We start from the raw sequence: 21,035 nt of genomic DNA on the forward strand, positions 1-21,035 counted from the left end.
AGTCGTATCTGGTGCAAACCTTGTAACAAAGAACTTGAGAGGGGGTTAGGGCAAACTTGATAGCCCTTGATAGCTCCGAGACGGCGTTTTTTATACCTCCCCATTCCTGCAGGCGACGGGTAATATCCGATCGCCTACCAACAATAAAAACGTAAATGTTTTCCATCGACACGGTTACGACAGGCAGTGCAAATTCTGCCGAGATAAGGCATTCCATGCGGAAAATAAGCGAAAAACTTCAATTGTAAGCGGTTTCAGTCTGTTGTGTGCGGGCTTTGTGCGTATTGTAGAAACTTCCGTGTTTTCAATTCTACCGGGCGTATCAGCCAATCAGCGGCATTAGGGTCTACGTGGTTCGAGCCAATCGGAGCGCGAGTTCAAGTGGATTTGGAGAGACGTCTTGACCGAGTCTCTGGAACTTAGCCACAGGTCATAGACGGCGCCCTCTGAAGAGGGAACAGGGAAAATTCCGCGCACTCGAAAGTTGACCACTCGCGCGCGTCAACGCAAGGAACGAGAGTGCGCGTGCATTCGAACCGAATACCGAACATGAAATATGCGGCATTCCGTAGTTCCAGTGACGGTTGTACGGCAGAAATTTTAATTCGGTCTGCTACCAAGATAAATCTTGGTGGGGATTACAAGTTTTTTCCAACTCCATCTCATGAGCGTCACGACGATCTTCTATCAATCGTAAATTTAACAGTCTTGCTTTGAAAAGCCGCCAGCGACCTGACGATGCCGCCAGTGAAAGGTGAGAATTCGGTGCAATAAAATTTCATGTGTATAGCTCTTTTTCGCTTTTAGAGTTTGCAGTATTTAGACAAAAAGATATTACCACATCAATAATCAAGTTTCGTTGTCTGTCCATGGACTGTGGATGGCGAAGTCTCTACTGTTTGATTTTTTATACCAAAATAAATTTAAATGAGTGCTCTGTAGAACAATCCGTGAACGAAAATAATGCCGAAGCACATTGCAATACATGTCTGTCAAATATGATATCGGTTTACTCTAAGCCGATGTTTTCGCTTTGATAGCGCCGTTAGCTAGCGGACGTAAGCTTATATATTTTGCACCGAAAACAATTCATTTGTTTTGCCATCGTTATAATATGTTTGCAATGAGCCAGGCGAAAGAATCTGTTCACGGTATTGAAGTATGCTGTAACAATATGCTGACCTTTAGAACGATGTTAAACAGGCAAAACGTCCCAAGACAGTGACGTTTGATGATAATCAAGATATCCTGCAAATTTTCAAACAAGCATAGCTGATAATACTGAGACTAGTTTTATGAAATGGAAAAGCACACGCTTTAGGGCGAGTCGACATGAGGTTTGGTACGTGTGGTTAACATGAAACAAGTGCAGTTATTTTTATCCCCAGCTACCTATGAGGAACAGTTTGGAGTTTACAAAACTGAAAACCAGCTTCTATTCTTTGGAATTAAACAAAATAGTCGTATATTGCCATATATATAAATATATATATATATATATATATATATATATATATATATATATATATTGTATACATTTTGTGGATATATATATATATATATATATATATATATATATATATATATATATATATATATATATATATATATATAGTCCAATTGCTTACTCTCCTTTTATTTTGTTTCACATATTAATTTTGAAACTGCATGTAGGATTCCTAATTTAAATCTTTCCCTAGAATTAGATTATATAATAACATTTAATGTCTCTCAGGTTTTCATTGAACATCCATATCAACCACGTTTTCTTTCCATTTGCAGATCTCATGAGTGCGCCGTTTTGCTTTCTCTTCCATGCTTTGATTCAAAGCATTCGTTATCTGTTGCTGTTGTTGAGGCTGGTCGTTTATTTCTTCGCCTTGCTAGTTGATTTCATCTTGATGATAGTCATGTCGGTAATCGTGCTCCTAGAGTACACCCTCCTCAAAGTGACTCCAGGCTCCGTTGGCAAGACGGCAACGTCTCCAATACGCTTCATGAAACAGTGTCTCGGTAAGTCAAAGTAGAAATTCTGCGCATGTCAAGCAGCGGACATAAAGGACTTAAAAGATCATTTGTTGTATTTTTATGGGGACACGTAGATTTATTATCGACATCAATGATTTTTAGCGTGAAGTGTGTAAAATTCCTAATTGATTTGATACGTAAGAACTCAATGTACAGTCATACATACAGACACATTCAAATGCAAACTTACCTTCCGACCTAACAACTTATCAATCAAAGTACACACATACATACATACATACTTAATAGATAGAAAGATGGACAGATAAATAGATCTAGATATAAATGCAGATAGATAGATAGATAGATACCGATAGACAGACAGACAGACGGACAGACAGACAGACAGATAGACTAGCAGATAGACAGACAGACACACATATAGATTGTAAATATTACCAGTCTACGTCTGTCGCAAATTTCCACGAATCATTTTGTTTTTCGTAAAACAAAACTTTACCTCATGACGGATCGTGTTATTGTTCGTCACACAGAGAGACTGTTCTTGACCGACTCCAAATTGTCAAAGCAATTCAGAACAAAACGTGAACCCGGTACTGGAATCGAAACACCCAGACGTCAACAGCCTCGACGAAGCTGCAAGAGTATGTACAAGTAAATTTGTGGATGGGTGAGTAATTTTCAATTGATCGGCAAAATTATATCATACAGACATCGGTATTGACAGCCAGAAGTATTTGGACCTAAAGAACGGTTGGGTGACAGGAAGACTTGAAGACGCATTGAGAGGAAAGTCGGTACTGTAATTTCTCCACAGTATGTGTTTGCATAATGAAGCTTTAATCGGACAACGAAGTTATTTAATCGAGAGTTATCTCTTTACAGTACCTAAAAAACACAAAAACAGTTCACTGAGATGGTATATATTTAGTTAACGACATTTTCAACTACGCTGCATGATGGCTGAAGTATCACTTGTTGGCTGATAGCTGTGGGTCTATATAGATGTGTTGTTTTACGACTTTCAACCCCTCAACCATAGAAGGCGTAAAAATCAAAATCAGCCCGTGAAAGGCAGGAATCCCGTCTGAAAACAGCACAGCTATGGACCCACAGCTAGTCGGCTGACAGGTGGTCAAGCAGAGCATGCGTATGACAGTGCAAGACTACTGGTAGAGTCACAGTGAGGGAAAATTGTCAAGTACAGTCCGTTTTCTCAGATTGCAATATTGAGAACTTCTCTGCATGTACCCTTTGACCTCTTACAACACTTGGCGTGTTATTCGTGAGTGTATGAGACATTACCATAATTGGAGAAATCTCAAGGTTTCCTTCCATTTCAGTGACTGAACATTTTATTTTAGCTTTGCAGCAACTTAATTACTGAAAATGTTTGTTTCGTCTACAGGGCCTTCGGAACACCGTCGACTCTCGTCACCATGTACACTACAGTTCCAGTGACAAATAATGATACAAAAAAAAAAAACTAAGTGCCAGACAAATTTATTAATAGTATCGAGGGGAAAATGCTTACATTAAGGTAGTATGCGCCTCGAAATAGAAAGATTTAAACTTTTGCTCAAACTTTATCTATGGAAATTTTAAACGTTTTCCTAAGATCAAGATTAAAAATATGAGCTACCCGTGCAAAATTTGATTCAAGAGAAAGTATTCCTCAATATTTAGTGACACTTGAAATTTGAAACGGTTGCTATCCCCTTGTTGACTTTGTGAAGTAAAAATGAGTTTTCAATTTCACAAAAGTAAGTCGGAGAAAACTTAATTATTCCATAAGCTGCAAAATGAGCCCCCATAAGTGAGTCAAAAGAGTATTGTAAAAGTTTGTACGTGAGTCCGAATATCTGTCCCCGAGGCACATTCTACCTTAATGAAGCTGTACCATTTGATCGTAGTAAAATTATTTCTCACATCCCTATATTGCATATTTTGACCTTTTGAGTGCTGTAATTTTTCCCTCCAAAATTTTAGTGCAACATTTTACAAATTTTATTAATTTTTCTGTAATGTTTTTTGATAATTTTGGACCAAATGGACATCACATTCCATCGGCTAGTTTTTTGTCAAAATTTTGGCAAAAATCTGAAAAAAATTGTCTGTTTTACATTTTAAAGGCGACAAAAACTGACCTCAGCACTCAAAGGGTTAATTCGTTTTCGTACGAAGGTTGTCACGGTGTACGATAAACTGTGTCAGCGACGTTCAAAATTTGATGCGATCAGTGAAGACCCCCTAAAGTTTCATCAGGTTTTTAGTGAAAATTCGTGTATATTTTGTTTGTACGTCTTGTTTATTTAGGTCAGTTACGCATACTTGATCAGTTCGAAGTAGAAATAAACACCCTTTCTCGCAAGAATGTATATAAAGCACTAACTTTATTGTATATTGCTATTATATTGTTTACTTTATACTTTATTGTATGAGTTTTGAAGGGTATGTCTGTCAACATCAGCATGCGGATAAAATCTACTTTATTAGACAGTGTATTCACGTGAGTTGATGTTTCCATAGAGTGCGATATTCAATATAATTGTTGAGAGTATAGAAGCAGTTTTGGTATTTCCCATCCCATCAATTAAAAATAACACGTCAAACGCATTAAAGCTGTTGAAAGGCAGTATGGCTTCCTTGCACGATATTCTTCGGAGAACAAAATGTCGGCATCCACATTTAAGCTCACTCTAAAGACTGATTATCATAATTTTACATTGAGAACGTAATTTGTATTTTTCAGAAATGGTCCGTTTTCTCACAACTCATTGCACCGAAATAAAATAAAGTAAAATAAAATAAAATGAAATGAGTTATGAATTTAAACTACTTTCGAATTCGTCAACCTGTATGATGAAATGTGCATGACCATGTATACATTTATTTGTATTTCCGATGAGATGAGAAGTGTGTGCTGCGTTTTCGACAACTATTGAGAGTCACGGTGTTGTTCTTTTTCATTTTCTTTCTTGTTCTTTTCATTTGAGGAAAAGTCGCCAGTTCCTTTCACATCTTTGTTCAGAAGTATGGTCAATCCGGTAACATTTTCACACGCTCAGAAATAGAACTTTACACGAACACGGCTGTCAGTCACCGTTCCAACGAGCGCTCGTGAGCCAGTCGCAGATCACTGACCTTTCACCTGTGCTTTCCTAATTCCCACAATGCTTAGCGTTGCCACGTATGTTTCGTCGCCATTTTGTTCCAGGCAGCTGGCCGTACTCAGTGCACCGCGTTGTACGGACCACGTTTACCAGCGGCAAGGTAAAATAAATCGCGTCCTAGAACAGCGGAACCATGGGTGGTTCTGCAAGTACAGAGGTGCCAGGAGGTGGCACCGAGGGATACCATGTCCTAAGGGTGAGTGGAAAACGGCAGCTTTCTCTCAAAAATGTGTTACTTGGGCACCGGGTCCTGCGAGTGCCACAGACATCAGTTCGGCGGTTGACCGAGTCAGGAAGTATAAAAGCGAACAGGTGCAATGGTTTGGGTTTTAATTGGTTTAATCAAACATAGGTCTTTTATCTCACTTAAATCAGTGCCATAGTGACCGCTATGGTCACCCGTTGTTTGGTCTTAGCCGGGATAGTGGCGAGGGCTGGTCACCCAAGCTCAGAGAGTGATCAGGTGTGGCAAGGCGAAGGGTGAAGTATGCGGTAATCGTGTAAACAGGTACGTATGTATTGGACAATAGCCAAAGACAAACTGTGGACATGTTTAATACATGTACTTTGTCAAACAGAATATCGCCAACGGTGAAAGAGTTGTTGAATTCGGCATCGATAGGTAGGTTGGACTCAAGCGCTGCAACTCGTCAGAGTGCCCCCCCCCCCCCCGACTCTTGCCAACGATATTATGACAGTTAGTAAGTACATAGTAATAATCAAACTGCTCGAGCCACGTCAACTTTTAAAGGGTACATGACTCCAAAACAAGTACGCCAGCACAGTGTCACAGGTATATGATGATACTCCATATTTACTCATATCTCATGGTGAAAGTACATGCTTTCTTATAATGTATCACAAGAATGAAGATCAATTTGTGATTCTTTTGAAAGTGACTCAGACCACAGAGATGCAGAGATGGGAGTGACTCGCTTCCATCTTGTGCTCAGACGGACAAGGAAGGAGCAGAAATCAAAGTCTTCAGTGTTCAGCACAAAAAGCATGAGAATGCAAAGGATGATTTTGTTCCACTGGATGTTGAATTTATTTTGATGGAGTGATCTTATACGCCATACCACATAGACAACAAAGTACCATGGTACTTCACAGTACTTATTAAGGGAGGGGGGGGGGGTCGTCAGAACTGTCCTCCAAGGCAATATGGGACCCATACAGCTAGTGTAAAAAATGCATCCAAGGTACATTGGCGATTGATGAAATTTAAAACATGTTTGTCATAATGCACATCAAAAAATGTTGCCATCATTCATGTGATGCATCTGGACATCATGCATGAAATACTTCTTTGTAAACGAAGTCTCACTAGCAAAGTTCGAACAACTCCCCCTCCCGTAAACTCACTCTGCATTTACTGTAGCACCCTCGGTACGAATTGAGATTAGTTGATGCTTAGCTTTGGATATGAACGAAAAAAGGATTCGGGTGAAAGTGATACATGTACATATAAACATCGTCTGTGTCCGATAATTTCAACTTTTGTCTTTCCCTGTAGCAAGACAAGACTTAGCATTGCCAATTTGCCATATTTTTTTTTTATCTCATGGATCAATGAACATAAGAATGAAAGGCTGTTTAATTCTAACAAATTTGTCCTTAAATTAAGGGCTGGCATCATCAGCTTGTAAAGTGTTAATTATTATTTTTTGATACATAAATATTTATGTTAATGTATATTCACTGGTAGCACTGTACTGAATTCCATATGGATGGACATTCTGGATTTAGGGTTAGGATCCATATGGGAGCTAATTAGGTTATATTATTCATAATAGTCGCGCCAGCGGCTTAATTATACATATTGTTCAGTTCTGTATAGCGTAGAGTACATATAATGTGGAGTATAGTGTAGTCGTGTCAGTGGTCTGCAGAACGGGTACTGCCAGATATGCAGTACTTTTACTAAAATGAATCCACAGCTCTGAAATACCAGTCTTCTAGTCAAGCTTCACTTTCTCCCATTTTCATGAAAAGTACACTTATCTCAACCAACATAATGAGGACTTCAGACTTTTGGATTTTCTGACTGGTGAGAGTCTGGTGCAATGTGTCATCTAAGCTAAATTGATGTGCCACTGACACAAGACAGTTCTCTTCTTAAATCTACACAAAGGAGATGTTATAAATAACAGAATTGGCATCAGTCATAGGGTATACTGGTCCTTTGATGTGTAACTTCATAATCAAGTTAGCTTTTAATTTACCGTCTATTGTCCCAAACTCTCTTAATTTTCTCATGAATTATGAAGATTCTCTTTCCAGTGTGTCCTTTGTATCCTGCGCAGTGTTAATTTGCCTAATTTGCCTTCAAGAGATATGTACATGTAACTTCAATGTCAAGCAAGTTTAGTGGTAGATAAATAAAGTAGTATAGCCGTTAATGTACCAGTACATAGGCTGTAAATATTGCTGCACTTTTTACTACATGTGCTTGTAAATATTGCGTAATACGTAATTAATGAATTTTTAGTACAGACACACAGTCAGAACTGATACCAGCACTAATTTTTCTTTCTCGCTGATGTTAAAATAGATGGTGCCTGTGAGTGTCAATTAGTATACCCACATGTGGATGAAAGCAGCACGCGGAAATTCCAACAATGAACTTTACAAGTCAAATTGACTGTGAAAAAGTAGACCACCAGCCCTTTTTCCTCCCAGTAATTCACATTTACCAGGCAGAATTTAGTGAAAAGTATGCTAGACAGTGTTTAGCTAAGGTTTTGGAACATGTTAACATTTCTGCTTTCGCCTAATCTGGTTGCATTGGCGTGCCAAGGTCAACCCTGGTAATATTCACCTGCTTTACACCCTTAACGAAAACAGAGCAAAATTTTCCATGTGGTTTGCATCATCTTCTCTTCTTTTTGATAAAATTGTAAATAAAATATTCTAGCTTTTCCATGTACATTTATAGTCTCCCAAACAATTTAAAATAGCGATTGCCATAAATTTGCAAAAGTGTTAAAGTGTGCAGTCTGAAAATACATATGTAGCGTTATTTTTTGCAGCTTTTGTAACTAGTGACTAAGTCACAAGTTTCAGTACACGTAATATTTTGGTTTAGTCAGTGTATTTAGTCAGTGTTCATATCCACAACGTACTGTCCCATAACAACAGATCACTTTTACATTTTCAAAGAATGAATAAATGAATAGCATTATTCAGATGTTTTGAATTTTTTTCGTAAGCAAGCGCTGTTGTGGCTATGTATTGCAATTGAAATGATAACTTATTTTATATGCAAAAGTTGTTAATATTATGCAAAGTTTAAATTCCTGAGGTCTGATTTCATTCAATTCCTTGTAGATCACTTTTGAAGTGTGTAGATTACCAAATGCAAACCTAGTCACCATCGTTTCATGGTTTAGCGTCAGATGAACTTATGTGTAGAATTCTTTGCAATAGTTAAAAAGATACTCAGTGTTAATTATTTTTATGAATATGATAAATAATCGATAACAAAACCAAAAATTAATCTGAAATTTTGTCATCAAAGTTTCTGTCAAGATGGACATCTTTCAGTAGAATGTATGGCACTGGTTTGAATCATGCGGTACATTTTATTTCCTTTGATAACTGTATTCTGTCATTGCTCCAGTACAGGATTGATCAGAGCTTTCCTCTGTGATGAACTCTGTAGTTTTCACTTAAAAATGTCAAATTGCTCAAACTCTGCTGTGAATATGGATAATATGCAGTAGGTTTTGAAGCAAAAATGACCTTCATAGCATGCTGTATGAAACTCATGATGCAGAAAAGATGATGATAACTAAGCTTAATATGAATATGATTTATTTTATCTGTAGGTACAAGAAAATTCTCCTGGACACAAGGCTGGCTTGGAGGCATTCTTTGACTTTGTTGTTGCCATTGGCAACCAGAGACTGGTAAGTAGATCTGTATGATGGTAGTTTGATGGAAATTTGAAAACTGACGACATCCCTTGCAGCTGTACGAGACTCTTGCTCAGAACATGTACAGTACATTCGTATAGTTGTACATCAGGAAAGATACACCTTCCATTGTTAGAATTACACGTACTAAGTGGTGAACAGGTTTTCTGTCACCCAGAGTAAACATACCGGTAATTTCCGTTGAGCTAATACAAGCATCAAAGCAGAATTGAAACTTTTTGCTCAAACTTCCCTCAAGGAAGCTCTGAATCGAGTATAAAATCTGGTGTCACCATCCAAATTTTAGTACTTGAGAAGAGAAACAAATTACCCAAAGTTCTGTGATAATGGAAATAACACAAGAGATCAGGTGTATCTTTGTTTTCCCAATGCTTGAAAGCTTTGCCATACATATTGAAATTCATAAATTCACCGTAAAGAAAGTAAATTACTCCGGTGCCACTACACTCTTACTTTCATTGAAAGTGTATTTAAATTTGTCGAACTGTACTATTATATAAATTAACATGCAGTACAATATACTGGCATTGTAACTCAGTTTGGGCTCAATTTCAGAGTCTGTGTTAAGAGATACAATGTATGCAATGATCAGTGCTGTTAAAACAAAGAAGACTAGATTTCTTTTTGTCAGGTGTTGAGAGGACTGGATTTGATGACGAATCTCAGATCTCACTCACTGAGCCTCCACTTTGATTTTCAGGACAAGGACAATGACATCCTCAAGGAAATCCTGAAAGCCAACATGGAAAAATCAGTGAGGATGCTGGTGTACAGCAGCAAGTCACTGAAGACCAGGGAAGTCATGCTGACCCCCAGCAATGCTTGGGGAGGGCAGGGACTTCTTGGTGTTAGCATCCGATTCTGTTCCTTTGAAGGGGCCAATGAGAATGTATGGCACGTCTTGGTGAGTCCAGTGCTACAGTGATTAATACTGTCTAACCAAACAATCTTGCATATTGCTTTAGTATATAGTTTTATAATGTTAGTAGGCCCTATGTACATAGTGTATTGGTCTACTGTATCTACATATTTGGTAATCAATGTACAGTTGCATGGTTAAAAAGTTGTCATTTGCAAAGTGAGATAAAAGTAAGCTACTTTTTACTGTTAAACCATACGTGTATTTTTTGGATAAATCCCTGCATTGTTGTTGTAGGTCACCATTTAGTTAGGGTTCAGAGATAATCTGTTGTTCACCCCAGTTACCTGTGAACAGGTCAACTATTGATAACAGTGGAGATGAAATTTTCTGAATAATTTCTGTGGCTTTGAAAATCAGTGCTGTATGCTACTTGCAGACAGCCAAATTATTTGAACTCTGTGTGTGTTTAGACAAATGTGTTACATGTGATATAGCTATGAATTGATCATGGCAGGAGTATTATTGTAAATATGTTGTGATTTCTTTCTTTGGTCTCCAGGATGTGCAGCGTAATTCACCGGCTGATTTTGCAGGTCTGAGGTCAAACACAGATTACATCATCGGAGCAGATTCTGTCCTTCATGAGGTGAGTGTCTTTACAGTGTTGTGCAAGAATAGGAAAATCAATGTTTTTGGAAGTTAATGTAAATCTAGTTGACAGTGTCTTGACCTAGACTCAGAGCAGTAACTGCAGGTGCTAAACAGACAAAAGTTGTCTTAAATGTTTCAATTATAGAAGCCAGTGCTGCACATGGTTGATATACCACATAGTGATGAATGTGATCATTGCTAAAAGGACAACATAAACTAACATATCTGTCCTTTAAATGAATTAGTCGCCTATATCTGCAGTAGCCAGTCACAGATTTCTATGTGCCCGTGCACCTGAATAGACGCTGCCAATACAGTACACTGCTACTTACATATACGTTCTAAATGGAAACACGGCCAGCATGCTTCTTTTACCACACATTGGTTTATACAAATTTGCAGTGTCCAATGACTTGGGTTTAGAAGTGTTCTAGTTAGCGAATTGTCCATAAGCACATGTTTCATTGTATTATTTTCCATAACAAGTAATATATACAAGACTTTGGCCAATATTGATTTTTGTATTCCAGTTTGATTTGTTCCAGGATAAATAAAGAAGTTCTGTCGGATCAAAGAATTCACTTTGTCTTTATTATTCACTTTCATTTCCATGCAGTCTGAAGATCTGTTTTCACTGATAGAATCGCATGAAGGTAGACCTTTGAAATTGTACGTGTACAACACAGAAACTGATGGAGTTCGAGAAGTCACGCTAACACCAAATTCAAATTGGGGAGGTGATGGAAGGTAGGCACCACATAATTGATATGCAAATAAATATGCTAATTAGCCACCATTCTGGCGAGAACACTGATCTTTTGACAGGTTTTCCTGATTAACAAATTCCTTCTTGAGTTTCTGTTGGTAATATATTTACAGAAAGGGGTTTGAATGTTTGTGGTATGCATAGACTTTCTGAATTATAGAAACGTTTGAAGGTATTGAGTTGCTATCAGATGGTTAGAATTCAATATAGCTGATGGAAGAAATAATTTGCAGGCACTGCTGACAGAGAATTACGTCATAAAGTGTGTCAGCTATGATCCTTTACTACTGAAATAATCCTTAATGTCAGCAGACTCACTGAATCTCAAAAAAGAGGAGGCACTGAGGGCCAGTGGTTATATTACTGAACTCGCTATTGGAGGGTAGTGAGTTTGAGACCTGGTGAGTCCAGTATAGCGGACTCGCTGTTGGAAGATGGCAACTTATAGACTCTATCACAGTGTTGTGCCCTTGAGCAAGGCACTCTACTCCTCATTGCTCCATAGGGTAATTGTTAGTGGTTACCTCATAATTTGGCTTCCATCTGTTGGATGATTTATTGAATATGAAAAAAACAAAAAAACATCTTATCTAGTAAATGGAAATGTGTTGAAAATTCTTGGATAAAATATAAAATGCTGCTAATATCCGATTGTATCAGATATGGAAACTGGGTGACTCCTAGCCAAAAGAGTCAAAACTGTGTATCTTAGATAGTGGTTGTTGTGTTTATCCACTGTAGGAGATGAAATATACTGATTTTCCTTTGATCTTGTCCAGCAGTATCGGCTGTGGGATAGGCTACGGTTACTTACATAGGATTCCAACACGGCCATTTGACGGTTCAGCTGCTGCAGCGCCCTCACAGCCTGTACCCTCACCTGTTCCAACACCGGGTAGTCCAGCTGCAGATGGATTTTCAGAGGTAAGTCTCATCAAGCGGGAAATGATAAAATGCCTATGAGTGAGTGTATAAATAATGCTATAAGATCCTTTCTTTGCCAAGTAAATTGAACTATTTAATATCATGTTACAGTTTAAAATATAATTATGATATTTCAAAAATAAATATCATACTCTGACAATTAACAGATTATAGTGAAATCAAATGGAACTTGTGAAAGATAGTTTGTTTTTCAAGTTTGTAAAACTTTTGAGCGTGATTTCAACTCAAGTCAGTCTTGCGTTTGTAAAGTATGACCTCCATGGAGAATAAGAGTAACTGAATGAAAGAATGAATGAATGAAGAAATGAATGAATGAAGATAGATGTTTAAGTACACTTAGGTTGCTTTGTTCAAGATCTTTTGCACGGTAAGAGTTTGATCAAATATTCTGGTCATTGTTGCTACATCTTGGCAGACTCATTCTCTATGAATAGGTATAGATTGTTAATCCTGAGACATCAATTGCAAAGTCAGAAAGTTGGGAAAATCATTCCACAAGCCTTATCATTTTCCATAAATGCAAGTGCTGTAGTCTCCATGGAGTATTTGAAGGAAAAAAGGTCCCATATTTGCTGTTGCTGTAATTGGCTTGACCTAGGGAGTCTTTTATAATGATTAGAATCAATGTGCCCTCTAGGTTAGTGTATTATTGTAACACAACTCAATGTGAGCCCACAATCACCTTTTTATATAGGTTACATGATCAGTTGATGCTCTACTTTTTACCAAATCTGTTGTTCATTTCCAGGTGTCACTTTCCGGTTCCCCCCAGCCGGTGTCGACAGCAGGAATTGAAACCGGAGTATCTGCACTATCACTGGGCTCACCTACTGCAGGAGCTGTCCCCAGTAGTGTCACTAGTCCCCTCACTGCTGGGGGAACTCCAACTATACCCGTCATACCATCAACCGTGACAGGGGCAGCCTACACACCGGCTTCACCACCCAGCACGACAGCGATACCCGGGATGGCACCCATGGGGGTTTCACCACCAAGTAAGCCCAAGTTCACGTACCACAGCTTACAGCACCTTCAGTGAAGCCAGAAACTTGTCATGTTTTGTCCTGAAGTTGTTACAACAGATATATATAGATTTTTGTCATGATCACTGATATAAATCACAAATTCTTCTAAATAGTGAAGATTGAAAACCAAGTTGCTGTGTTTTGCTGAGGGCTGTAAGCAGGCAAATGTTACATAGTTTCTCCAGTCATACATGTATACATGTTTGTGGTGTGGTCTGTGCAAGGCAATTTTAAAGATAGACATGTGAAATGTCAACAGAGATCCCTTGTTACTTGACTTTGCTACCTATGATTGGTTTTCCAAAGAAATCAGACCTTTGGGAAGAAAGAAATATTGCCCAGGCTCTCAGAATTTCCATTTGTATTCCCTGACCTTTGGAAAAATATTTGCAGGAACATTCTATGTTACAAGTTTGTACATTGAAATGTTATTTTCAATTGTTTTTCCTTCACAGCACCAATGACTTTACCAAACATACCTGGACTTCCCAATATGAATATTCAAATGCCACCAACTCAGGCACTGACGAATCCATCAACCAACATCGCTGCCGCAGCCAATGCAGGAACCATGTCAACGGCGACACCCAATCCACCTTTCACCCTCCCCTCGTCAATAGCAATGCCCCCAGTTTCACTTGGGGCAAACTTCACCCTCCCATCACCGGGATCCCTACCAGCGTCTATCGGGTCGATCCCCGGCCCGACACCCCTCCCTTCGTTTCCCATCACGACAGCTGTAGCGCCACCAAGCGAAGTCCCGGTGTCGGCACCAGCTGCGGCTCCAGCGCCTGCACCAACACAGCAGCCAGCCGAAGACCAGGTGGCCTCATCGTGATAGATGACCTTTCCGACCTTTTTACCCTTGACCTCTGACTTCTTTGCTCTCAGCCCCTTTGCTTGCACTATTCATGGGCATTAATCATAGAGACTCTCAAATCCTGAATATTCCTTCTCTTCTGCTAGCCCTGTATCATAAAAGCAAAATGCGTACAACTATCGTTATCAAAACCTTTGTGCTACAAACATAAGCTGCTACCTTTTAGCAAAATATGAGGAATTTCAAACCTGTTATGTGTAAAAATGATAGGTTTGCACATGAATGAATTGTTTGGTACTAACACTCAGCAAGTCTGACAAGTAAATAATTCATTGATATTCAGTGTGCATAGTATCTGCTGTGAACTGCTTGCAAGCTAGTCTCTGTATAGGCTAAACCTGGAATTCAAATTGACCATAGTACAAACAAAACCATGCGCACATGCACGTTGAAATGCGTGTATTTCCATATGAATTTGTACAGATGGGTTGGTCTGTACCGCCATCATGTGATCTCATTGGCATGCTGGCTCAGTATAACACATGGCATCCATTTTATTCCCGAAGTAGAACCACTGATCTACATCATCTTGCTCAAATGTAACCACGTTCAGATGACAAGTTTCTTGAGATCTCCTCCCTCCCTCCTGATCCCCACCAACCCTCTCTACCCTACCTACCGTAATTGAACCATAGGGCAAACCTTTTGGGGGGACCCTTTGAATAAAGCAGGGCTATTCCAAAAGTTGACAATTACAGGGATGCAAGGTTTGATGAAAGTTCTGGCTAATACTGCCTGACTGTTGTCGTCAGTTGTACAAATAACAGAAACACTGTTTTTTTAGCAAACTTTTTGTTTTCACTGTGTGGTCAGTCATCCATCATGAGAATGGCCTTTTTAAGATGCTCAAATTTTTCTTCTAATTTATTGCTGTCCGTTTGAAATGTTGCTCACCAGTTTTAGACTGGTTTTTGTGTTTGGTTTAAAGACACGCGCAAAAGAGAAACAGATTTTTGTTTTATGCAAATACATCCCAGCAAGTTGACAGATATTTGCCTTGAGTGAATATGGTTTTTCTGACAGTGGCACACATTGAAAATACCTATCGCAGTGGCTTTGTATTTGTAATGCCACGATGTTTAATTGACACCCTTTCACACAGCCATTTCTGGAATGGAAGAGTCCAAATTCCAAAGTATACCACAGGAAAAAACAACTAAACTTGCTACAATATTCAAATGGACAGCGCCCCCAGTAGGCGAAACATACTTTTTGCGTAGTCTTGGTATCGTTCACATATGCTCGTCCAGCCAACAGTGTATGAGGAGTATAAGCACCGAAAATCAAAATTATTAGAGAATAATGAATGTAATTTTTCTTTTCGATATGTTATACCAAACCAATTGAAAATTAAATATTGGAAAGATTGCAATTTCCTGCAAAGAAAACTTAACACTAAACCTCATATTAAATGTCAAATAAAAGTACACTTTCTCGAAACCGTCACACTTGTCTAGACTTTCATGAGAGAGTGACAGAGTGTGGGACGAGCAGAACGTCTGTACTCTTCTAGATTTGGTTACTGGTTGGCTCGATGGCATGTGTACCTCTTTATCGAAAAACAACTTTCAGAGTGTACAGACACGAGTATGACTTCAGAGTGGCTTTTGTTGGGTATATGTGACACAAAACGCATAGTGGATAATGTAACGGATTGGCAAATGTGGGTATTTTTCGTTTCCCCCGATTCGTTTTCAAAAATATCAAATCGAATCATTTGGTTCAGAAATATACAATGATACTCCTAAGTCAATGTTCATTAAAGCTTGGGTCGACTTTGAACCGTTGACGTAATAAACGTACACTTTTTGTGTACAGGCTGTGTCAATGTCCCGGCGGTGGCAGTCTCTGGATGGGTGGGTACCCACACTCGTTAGCAGAGTTTGAAATGTACCCCTTTTCCCAGAATTTTCTCTGAAAAACACCCCCTTTTTTTGGAAAATCTGGGAGAAAATCACTGCGAAAAACAACCCCTTTTTTCCGATATCTAGGAGATTTTACCTAAATGTTTGCCAAGACATTTGAATACCATAATTTACCAATTTCAAAGCAAGTGTGCTGACTCATGGTGAAAAAGGAACACATAATACACTAGCTTAGCATGGGTTGACTTTGTGTTTGATGTGCACAGTAACAGACTGCCTTGTTCAACGTATGCTTAGTAACGTAATGGAAACTTGAAATACAGTGATCGTTCAATGTTCTGTCTTCACCATATTTTCATCAGTCACACTCATATACAATCACTTTTCTGATCCGTTTTGATACTAGACATCGTCCGTCATCTGAAGCTGCAACAGACACATGTGGGGTACGCTTTTTCTTTGGTCTGATTCTAGGAGGGTGGTCCGAAAAAGTACCCCTTTTTCTCGATTTCACGGACCTAGATGTCTCCCTGATGTCCGACAAAAATCACCCCCTTTTCCGCGAAATTTCTAACGAGCGTGCGTACCCGGCTGCTCCGAGACTGCCACCACCGGGGTCAATGTGGAATCGTATCGTAGGACATGGTCAAATTGTCAAGAAAAAACAGCGCCCCCAAGTTTGATAGAGAAAGTGAGTTGCGGGCAAAGGTACCTATATATATTCGTTGGCACAATCGGACAAGCCGAACAAGATGCCAAAAAGTCACGCCACGGATAGATCAGAAGATATTTCCTGAAAGGCGAGCAACTCAACAGATGTACCGAGTGGAAGAATGAATACACGGGCTTCAAAAGAGACCGGACGTTGCTCAAAAGAAGTGCAATAGCCTTTTTTGTGTTCGATAACGCATGATTTCATATGACTTTGCTTTGCCGTGCCAGACAGGCAGACAAAGGTACCAATAGTCCAATTATCTTAATTGCGCTTGTGGGTTTTTCTCTCGGTAAACATTACAATGAAGGCAGTGTGTCTTGCTGTGTGAATCAAAATCGAACTTAATCAGTTTTTTTCGTCAATCTTAAAGAATAATTATTAGGGATGTAATAAAGAAGCAGCACTCGGTGCCAGAATTTCATTCCTTCATAACTTCCTTTGCGCAATTGTCCGATCGAAATTGGCCTGTCTCCTGCCCTTAATTCAACGTTTTCACAAAACTCAACGAGCGGAAAATGTATTTCAAGTCGATAAAGCTACAACCAAAGGCTCGAAAACTAAACCTATTTGTTTGTTCATGAACACAATGAGAATTTTCATGACCGTGGTTCACCTTGAAGACGGCAAATTTCCTGACAGCAATGAAAATGGAAATTCCCCATGCAAGGAAATGTTCGGTCGGGGTGAACGTGTGGTAATTTCTACGCCACTTGACAAAAGAGAGATTTCATAATACAGATTCAAGGTGTAATTTCAAGATAGTTACTCATATACCTTCATTTAAATTCGATTTCAAATGAAATTACAAGTCCGACATGGTTGTGCAGTGTTTATAAAAACCACCCTTTTCCTTCTTTGAACAGGCTGTAAAGGAATTAAAGAGATGCATAAAAGAATTCGTTGCTAATTTTGTCGATCGTAAATGCTTTTGAATCAAGGCACAACGTGCGAGACCCTGTATTCCCCCTGACGCAAGCTCAAATGTGATTCGATGGCGCAGAGGAGAAAGCTTAATTTCCAGCCAATGAAAACTGTTGACGCAAGCGAGAGGTGACAGCACTCTCCTTAGCAAGGTTACAATGGTTGCCATTATAACGTACAGCCCTTGACAAGAGATTTATAGAAAATAAGACGACCTGTCTGAAACTGTTACAGAAAGCTACGCCACTCGCGGATCTTGCAACTCGGGGCACTTATCGGACCAAGTGCGTAAATTGACGTCTGTATTATTTCTACAGGCTGGGTAAATAAATACTACCTGAATACGGTCTAGCCGAAGCACTTCAAAGCCATAAAGAGGAGTTCAATGAAATAAAAAAGAGCGACGAGATCGGGTCAGCGGAGTCATTGTCGTCGTATCTTTCAACATACCGACCGGTGTTGACAGCTGAAAGACGATTGCGAGAAATCCGACTCCGTTTGAGCCCTCCCCCGGCTTATGGCACAAGTGCGCCTTTTGCCAATGACAAAAAACAAATCTCAGGCGGCTTTCAGGGCTATGGATCGAATAAGGAAAAAAAACCGGACCAGACAAAAAGTGCCAATCCCGCGGAGTATCCTGATAATGTTTTTTAAGAAGCAACGACATTAAGGTGTTATTGTCGAGGCGACTTTATCTCCACAAGTCCGGGGTCGTTATAAAACGACAACAATGGAGGTTGTGTCTCACAGTACAATCAGCCCTCGTTTTAGGGTGAGAACATTACTGGAGTTAATCAGCAATTTTTGCTCACAATTGATTGACAAGTAAGAAATGAGAAGCCGGGACATTTCAGACGTCTTGTTACATTAGACTGCGTTTTGGAGGGCTCGGGTGCCCGCATCTGTTCACTGGAGTGGCTTTCTGGACCAGCATTTAATCTTGCCAAACATTTGGAACATTTTTCGTGTGTGAAGGATCTATCGTTTCTTGTTCAAGGGGCGAAGGTTACAAAAGACGGGTAAGCACGCTTGGCATTTTTCGAGTTCAGAATGAGCGTCACTATAAAGCAACTTTAGAATGGTGTGCCATTGTTGTAAATGCAGGATGGTTTACGGGAAGTACTGAGAGAGAGAGAGAGAGAGAGAGAGAGAGAGAGAGAGAGAGAGAGAGAGAGAGAGAGAGAGAGAGAGAGAGAGAGAGAGAGAGAGAGATCATACAGACCGTTAAAATACAAAGTAGTGTAATTGTGTGTTCAGCGTATATCGCCACCACAGTTCCTGTACAGAACATGCATTTTGTCTCGCTCAGTATCAAGAATTGCTTTTGCCTATTTTAAATTGTGTACGCCTAGGAAAATCAGGCGAATGTAAAACACTGTTAGCTCTCTGAGGTCAAAACAAACCGACCCGTGTGAAGTTTATTTTACTGCGATTGCCGTTCAACAGGTGGTTGCAGATTTTCACCTCTGGTCACCACGATGGGGAGACTGCGCTTTGCCCTAGATGTTTGAGGTGAAAACCATGACCGGACCTAAGCAAGCTTAAAGTTTGCACTTGACTCGAATTTTGAGTGACGGTCATAGTAAGCAGTTTCATTTCATGGTTTTGAGAAACCGTGATATACTTTCCTCAGTTTATCTGGTACCCACGGTACCAGGTAAAAAACGCCAACATAAATACTAATTGTAACAGTTTATGAGTAAATAGGTATAACCAATGGCTCAAGAAAGCCATGGATAAGGGATAAGGAGAAAGTTTATGTAGACAGTCTTATAGCCATAGCGGTTCTCTGTCGACATAAAACATATACCATTGCTATGAATATCAATAGCATAAACTTCACGAACTATGGGCTGATCTTTCAGGTGACATGGAACTTCCAACAGCCAGGCGTTTAACTTTTCTCCAGAGTCAATATGCAAATGTTGTTGACCACTGAATTCTAGTCCGGACAGGAATTTATTTGTCAGAAACAACATTGCACGGTGTACACGACGTGTCAGTCACGTGGTATGTTGCGTCAGGCTGTGTGTCGGCAGGCTAATATTTGTATTTCAAAATATTTTGTGAGGAAAAGAACAATTTTTCACTCTAATTCTAGAACAAATATGACGATTATGTCACCCCAACTTACAGCTATAATTCCCTTAGAGTCGTCAATGGCTGTGCTATCTAGGCAACAATTCGGTGTCAAAAACCCCCAATCACTGGTGCTGAGGAAGCTTACTGCGATCAACTGTATTTTAATTTAGCATAAGCTTTCGAATACAACCAGTCTCCTTCATCACATGAAGAGGTGAAATGAATAAGAAAGCAGAAAAGCCAACCAACTATATAGCCAAGAGAAAACAGTTACTTGTACTGTTTGGCTGAGATTAACTACAGTTGATCTCCGTGTGCTCCCTAAATCCCCACGATTATCTACGTAGATAATTACAGCTACGTGTCACATATCTTAAAAAATCCCAAAACATCGCTTACGATATAAATTTCATCGCATGCACCGTATCCGTATTTAATTATAGTCCATCGCACGGTATTGCCGCTCGAGTGGGCGAGGTGGCAGTGGTCTGCTGGTTTACAGGGAAAAGTTGTCAGGTCAGCTGTCGATCGTCGGGAAGTGAAAACGGATCAGAAGTCCTAAAAGGTGGACACAACTTTTCCGCTTTCAATTTTGCTGTGATCACAATAGGTCAATGAATCTCTCACGTCTCAGAAATCTAGTGAATTGACCTTGATAGTGTTCCCTCACGCCCGTTAAGGTATTAGATATACAGAAGCGCGATGTACTTGTCTATCAACTGCAGAAACGCACTTCAAACACCACTTTAGAAAAACAAATTTAAAACTTCAAAAATATGAACTTTGAGAAAAACATAACAGTATCTTTAACTCCTCCTTTGCAGGAGGGGGAGGGTGGAGGCTAATATTGACAAATTATCGGCACCTCAGGGTGTGCCTATTTGGCTCGCAAACATGTAAAGTGCCCGTGGACATACATGTGTACACACCTACAGATACTCGAATTAATCTTTGGTCACGTATGTGCCTTGTAAGTGAAAGACTTAAACTTTTTGCTCAAACTTTCCTCGGAGAAACATTCAACCAACCGTTCTCGTACCACATCAAGAATGAAAATTAGAGGTCATAGTGCAGAGTAAGGTACGAGAAAAGCAGATTATCAAATATTTAGCGATTTTTGAAATTCAAAATGGCCGCCACCCATGTTTCTCTGTGAAGGAACATACAACTTTCAATTTTCGATAAATTGAGAGGGTGAAATTTTTTCTCGGTCCAAAAGCTAT

General features: G+C 39.4%; 3 protein-coding genes across 4 annotated transcripts in view; all 3 read left to right on the forward strand.

Annotated features, from left to right (window-relative positions):
* The first annotated feature begins 511 nt into the window (after positions 1–511).
* LOC139144602 (uncharacterized) lies at positions 512–4,215 on the forward strand. The gene is made up of 4 exons (XM_070715316.1): positions 512–754; positions 1,783–2,013; positions 2,523–2,659; positions 3,398–4,215. The coding sequence occupies exons 1-3, from the start codon at positions 739–741 to the stop codon at positions 2,645–2,647; spliced, it is 372 nt and encodes a 123-aa protein (XP_070571417.1). The 5' UTR covers positions 512–738; the 3' UTR covers positions 2,648–2,659; positions 3,398–4,215.
* A 946-nt stretch (positions 4,216–5,161) lies between these two features.
* Positions 5,162–15,670, forward strand: LOC139143376 (Golgi reassembly-stacking protein 2-like). 2 transcript variants are annotated; one of them, XM_070713636.1, is made up of 8 exons: positions 5,162–5,358; positions 8,993–9,073; positions 9,801–10,004; positions 10,522–10,608; positions 11,230–11,360; positions 12,162–12,303; positions 13,073–13,319; positions 13,805–15,670. In XM_070713636.1, the coding sequence occupies exons 1-8, from the start codon at positions 5,296–5,298 to the stop codon at positions 14,185–14,187; spliced, it is 1,338 nt and encodes a 445-aa protein (XP_070569737.1). In that variant the 5' UTR covers positions 5,162–5,295; the 3' UTR covers positions 14,188–15,670. The 2 variants fall into 2 exon arrangements, with proteins under 2 accessions (XP_070569737.1, XP_070569735.1); XM_070713634.1 differs by having other exon boundaries at positions 5,181–5,358; positions 12,159–12,303.
* Positions 15,671–18,594: 2,924 nt separating this feature from the next.
* The window catches only part of LOC139143378 (homeobox protein Mohawk-like), a 122,881-nt gene continuing 120,440 nt past the window's right edge, over positions 18,595–21,035 (forward strand). The window contains exon 1 of the mRNA XM_070713646.1: positions 18,595–18,749. The gene's annotated coding sequence lies outside the window, so the exon portion shown is untranslated. The remainder of the gene's footprint in view (positions 18,750–21,035) is intronic.

This window comes from Ptychodera flava, chromosome 11, assembly GCF_041260155.1.
Source record: "Ptychodera flava strain L36383 chromosome 11, AS_Pfla_20210202, whole genome shotgun sequence".
Classification (NCBI taxonomy): domain Eukaryota; kingdom Metazoa; phylum Hemichordata; class Enteropneusta; family Ptychoderidae; genus Ptychodera; species Ptychodera flava.

Excerpts from the sequence above, each read along its gene's own strand:
- LOC139143376 (XM_070713634.1), top strand. The coding sequence starts at position 5,296 with ATGGGTGGTTCTGCAAGTACAGAGGTGCCAGGAGGTGGCACCGAGGGA. Across the intron at positions 5,359-8,992 it reads AGGGATACCATGTCCTAAGG|GTACAAGAAAATTCTCCTGG; the intron begins GTGAGTGGAAAA and ends TTTTATCTGTAG. Across the intron at positions 13,320-13,804 it reads CATGGGGGTTTCACCACCAA|CACCAATGACTTTACCAAAC; the intron begins GTAAGCCCAAGT and ends TTTCCTTCACAG.
- LOC139144602 (XM_070715316.1), top strand. Across the intron at positions 2,014-2,522 it reads CTTCATGAAACAGTGTCTCG|AGAGACTGTTCTTGACCGAC; the intron begins GTAAGTCAAAGT and ends TTCGTCACACAG.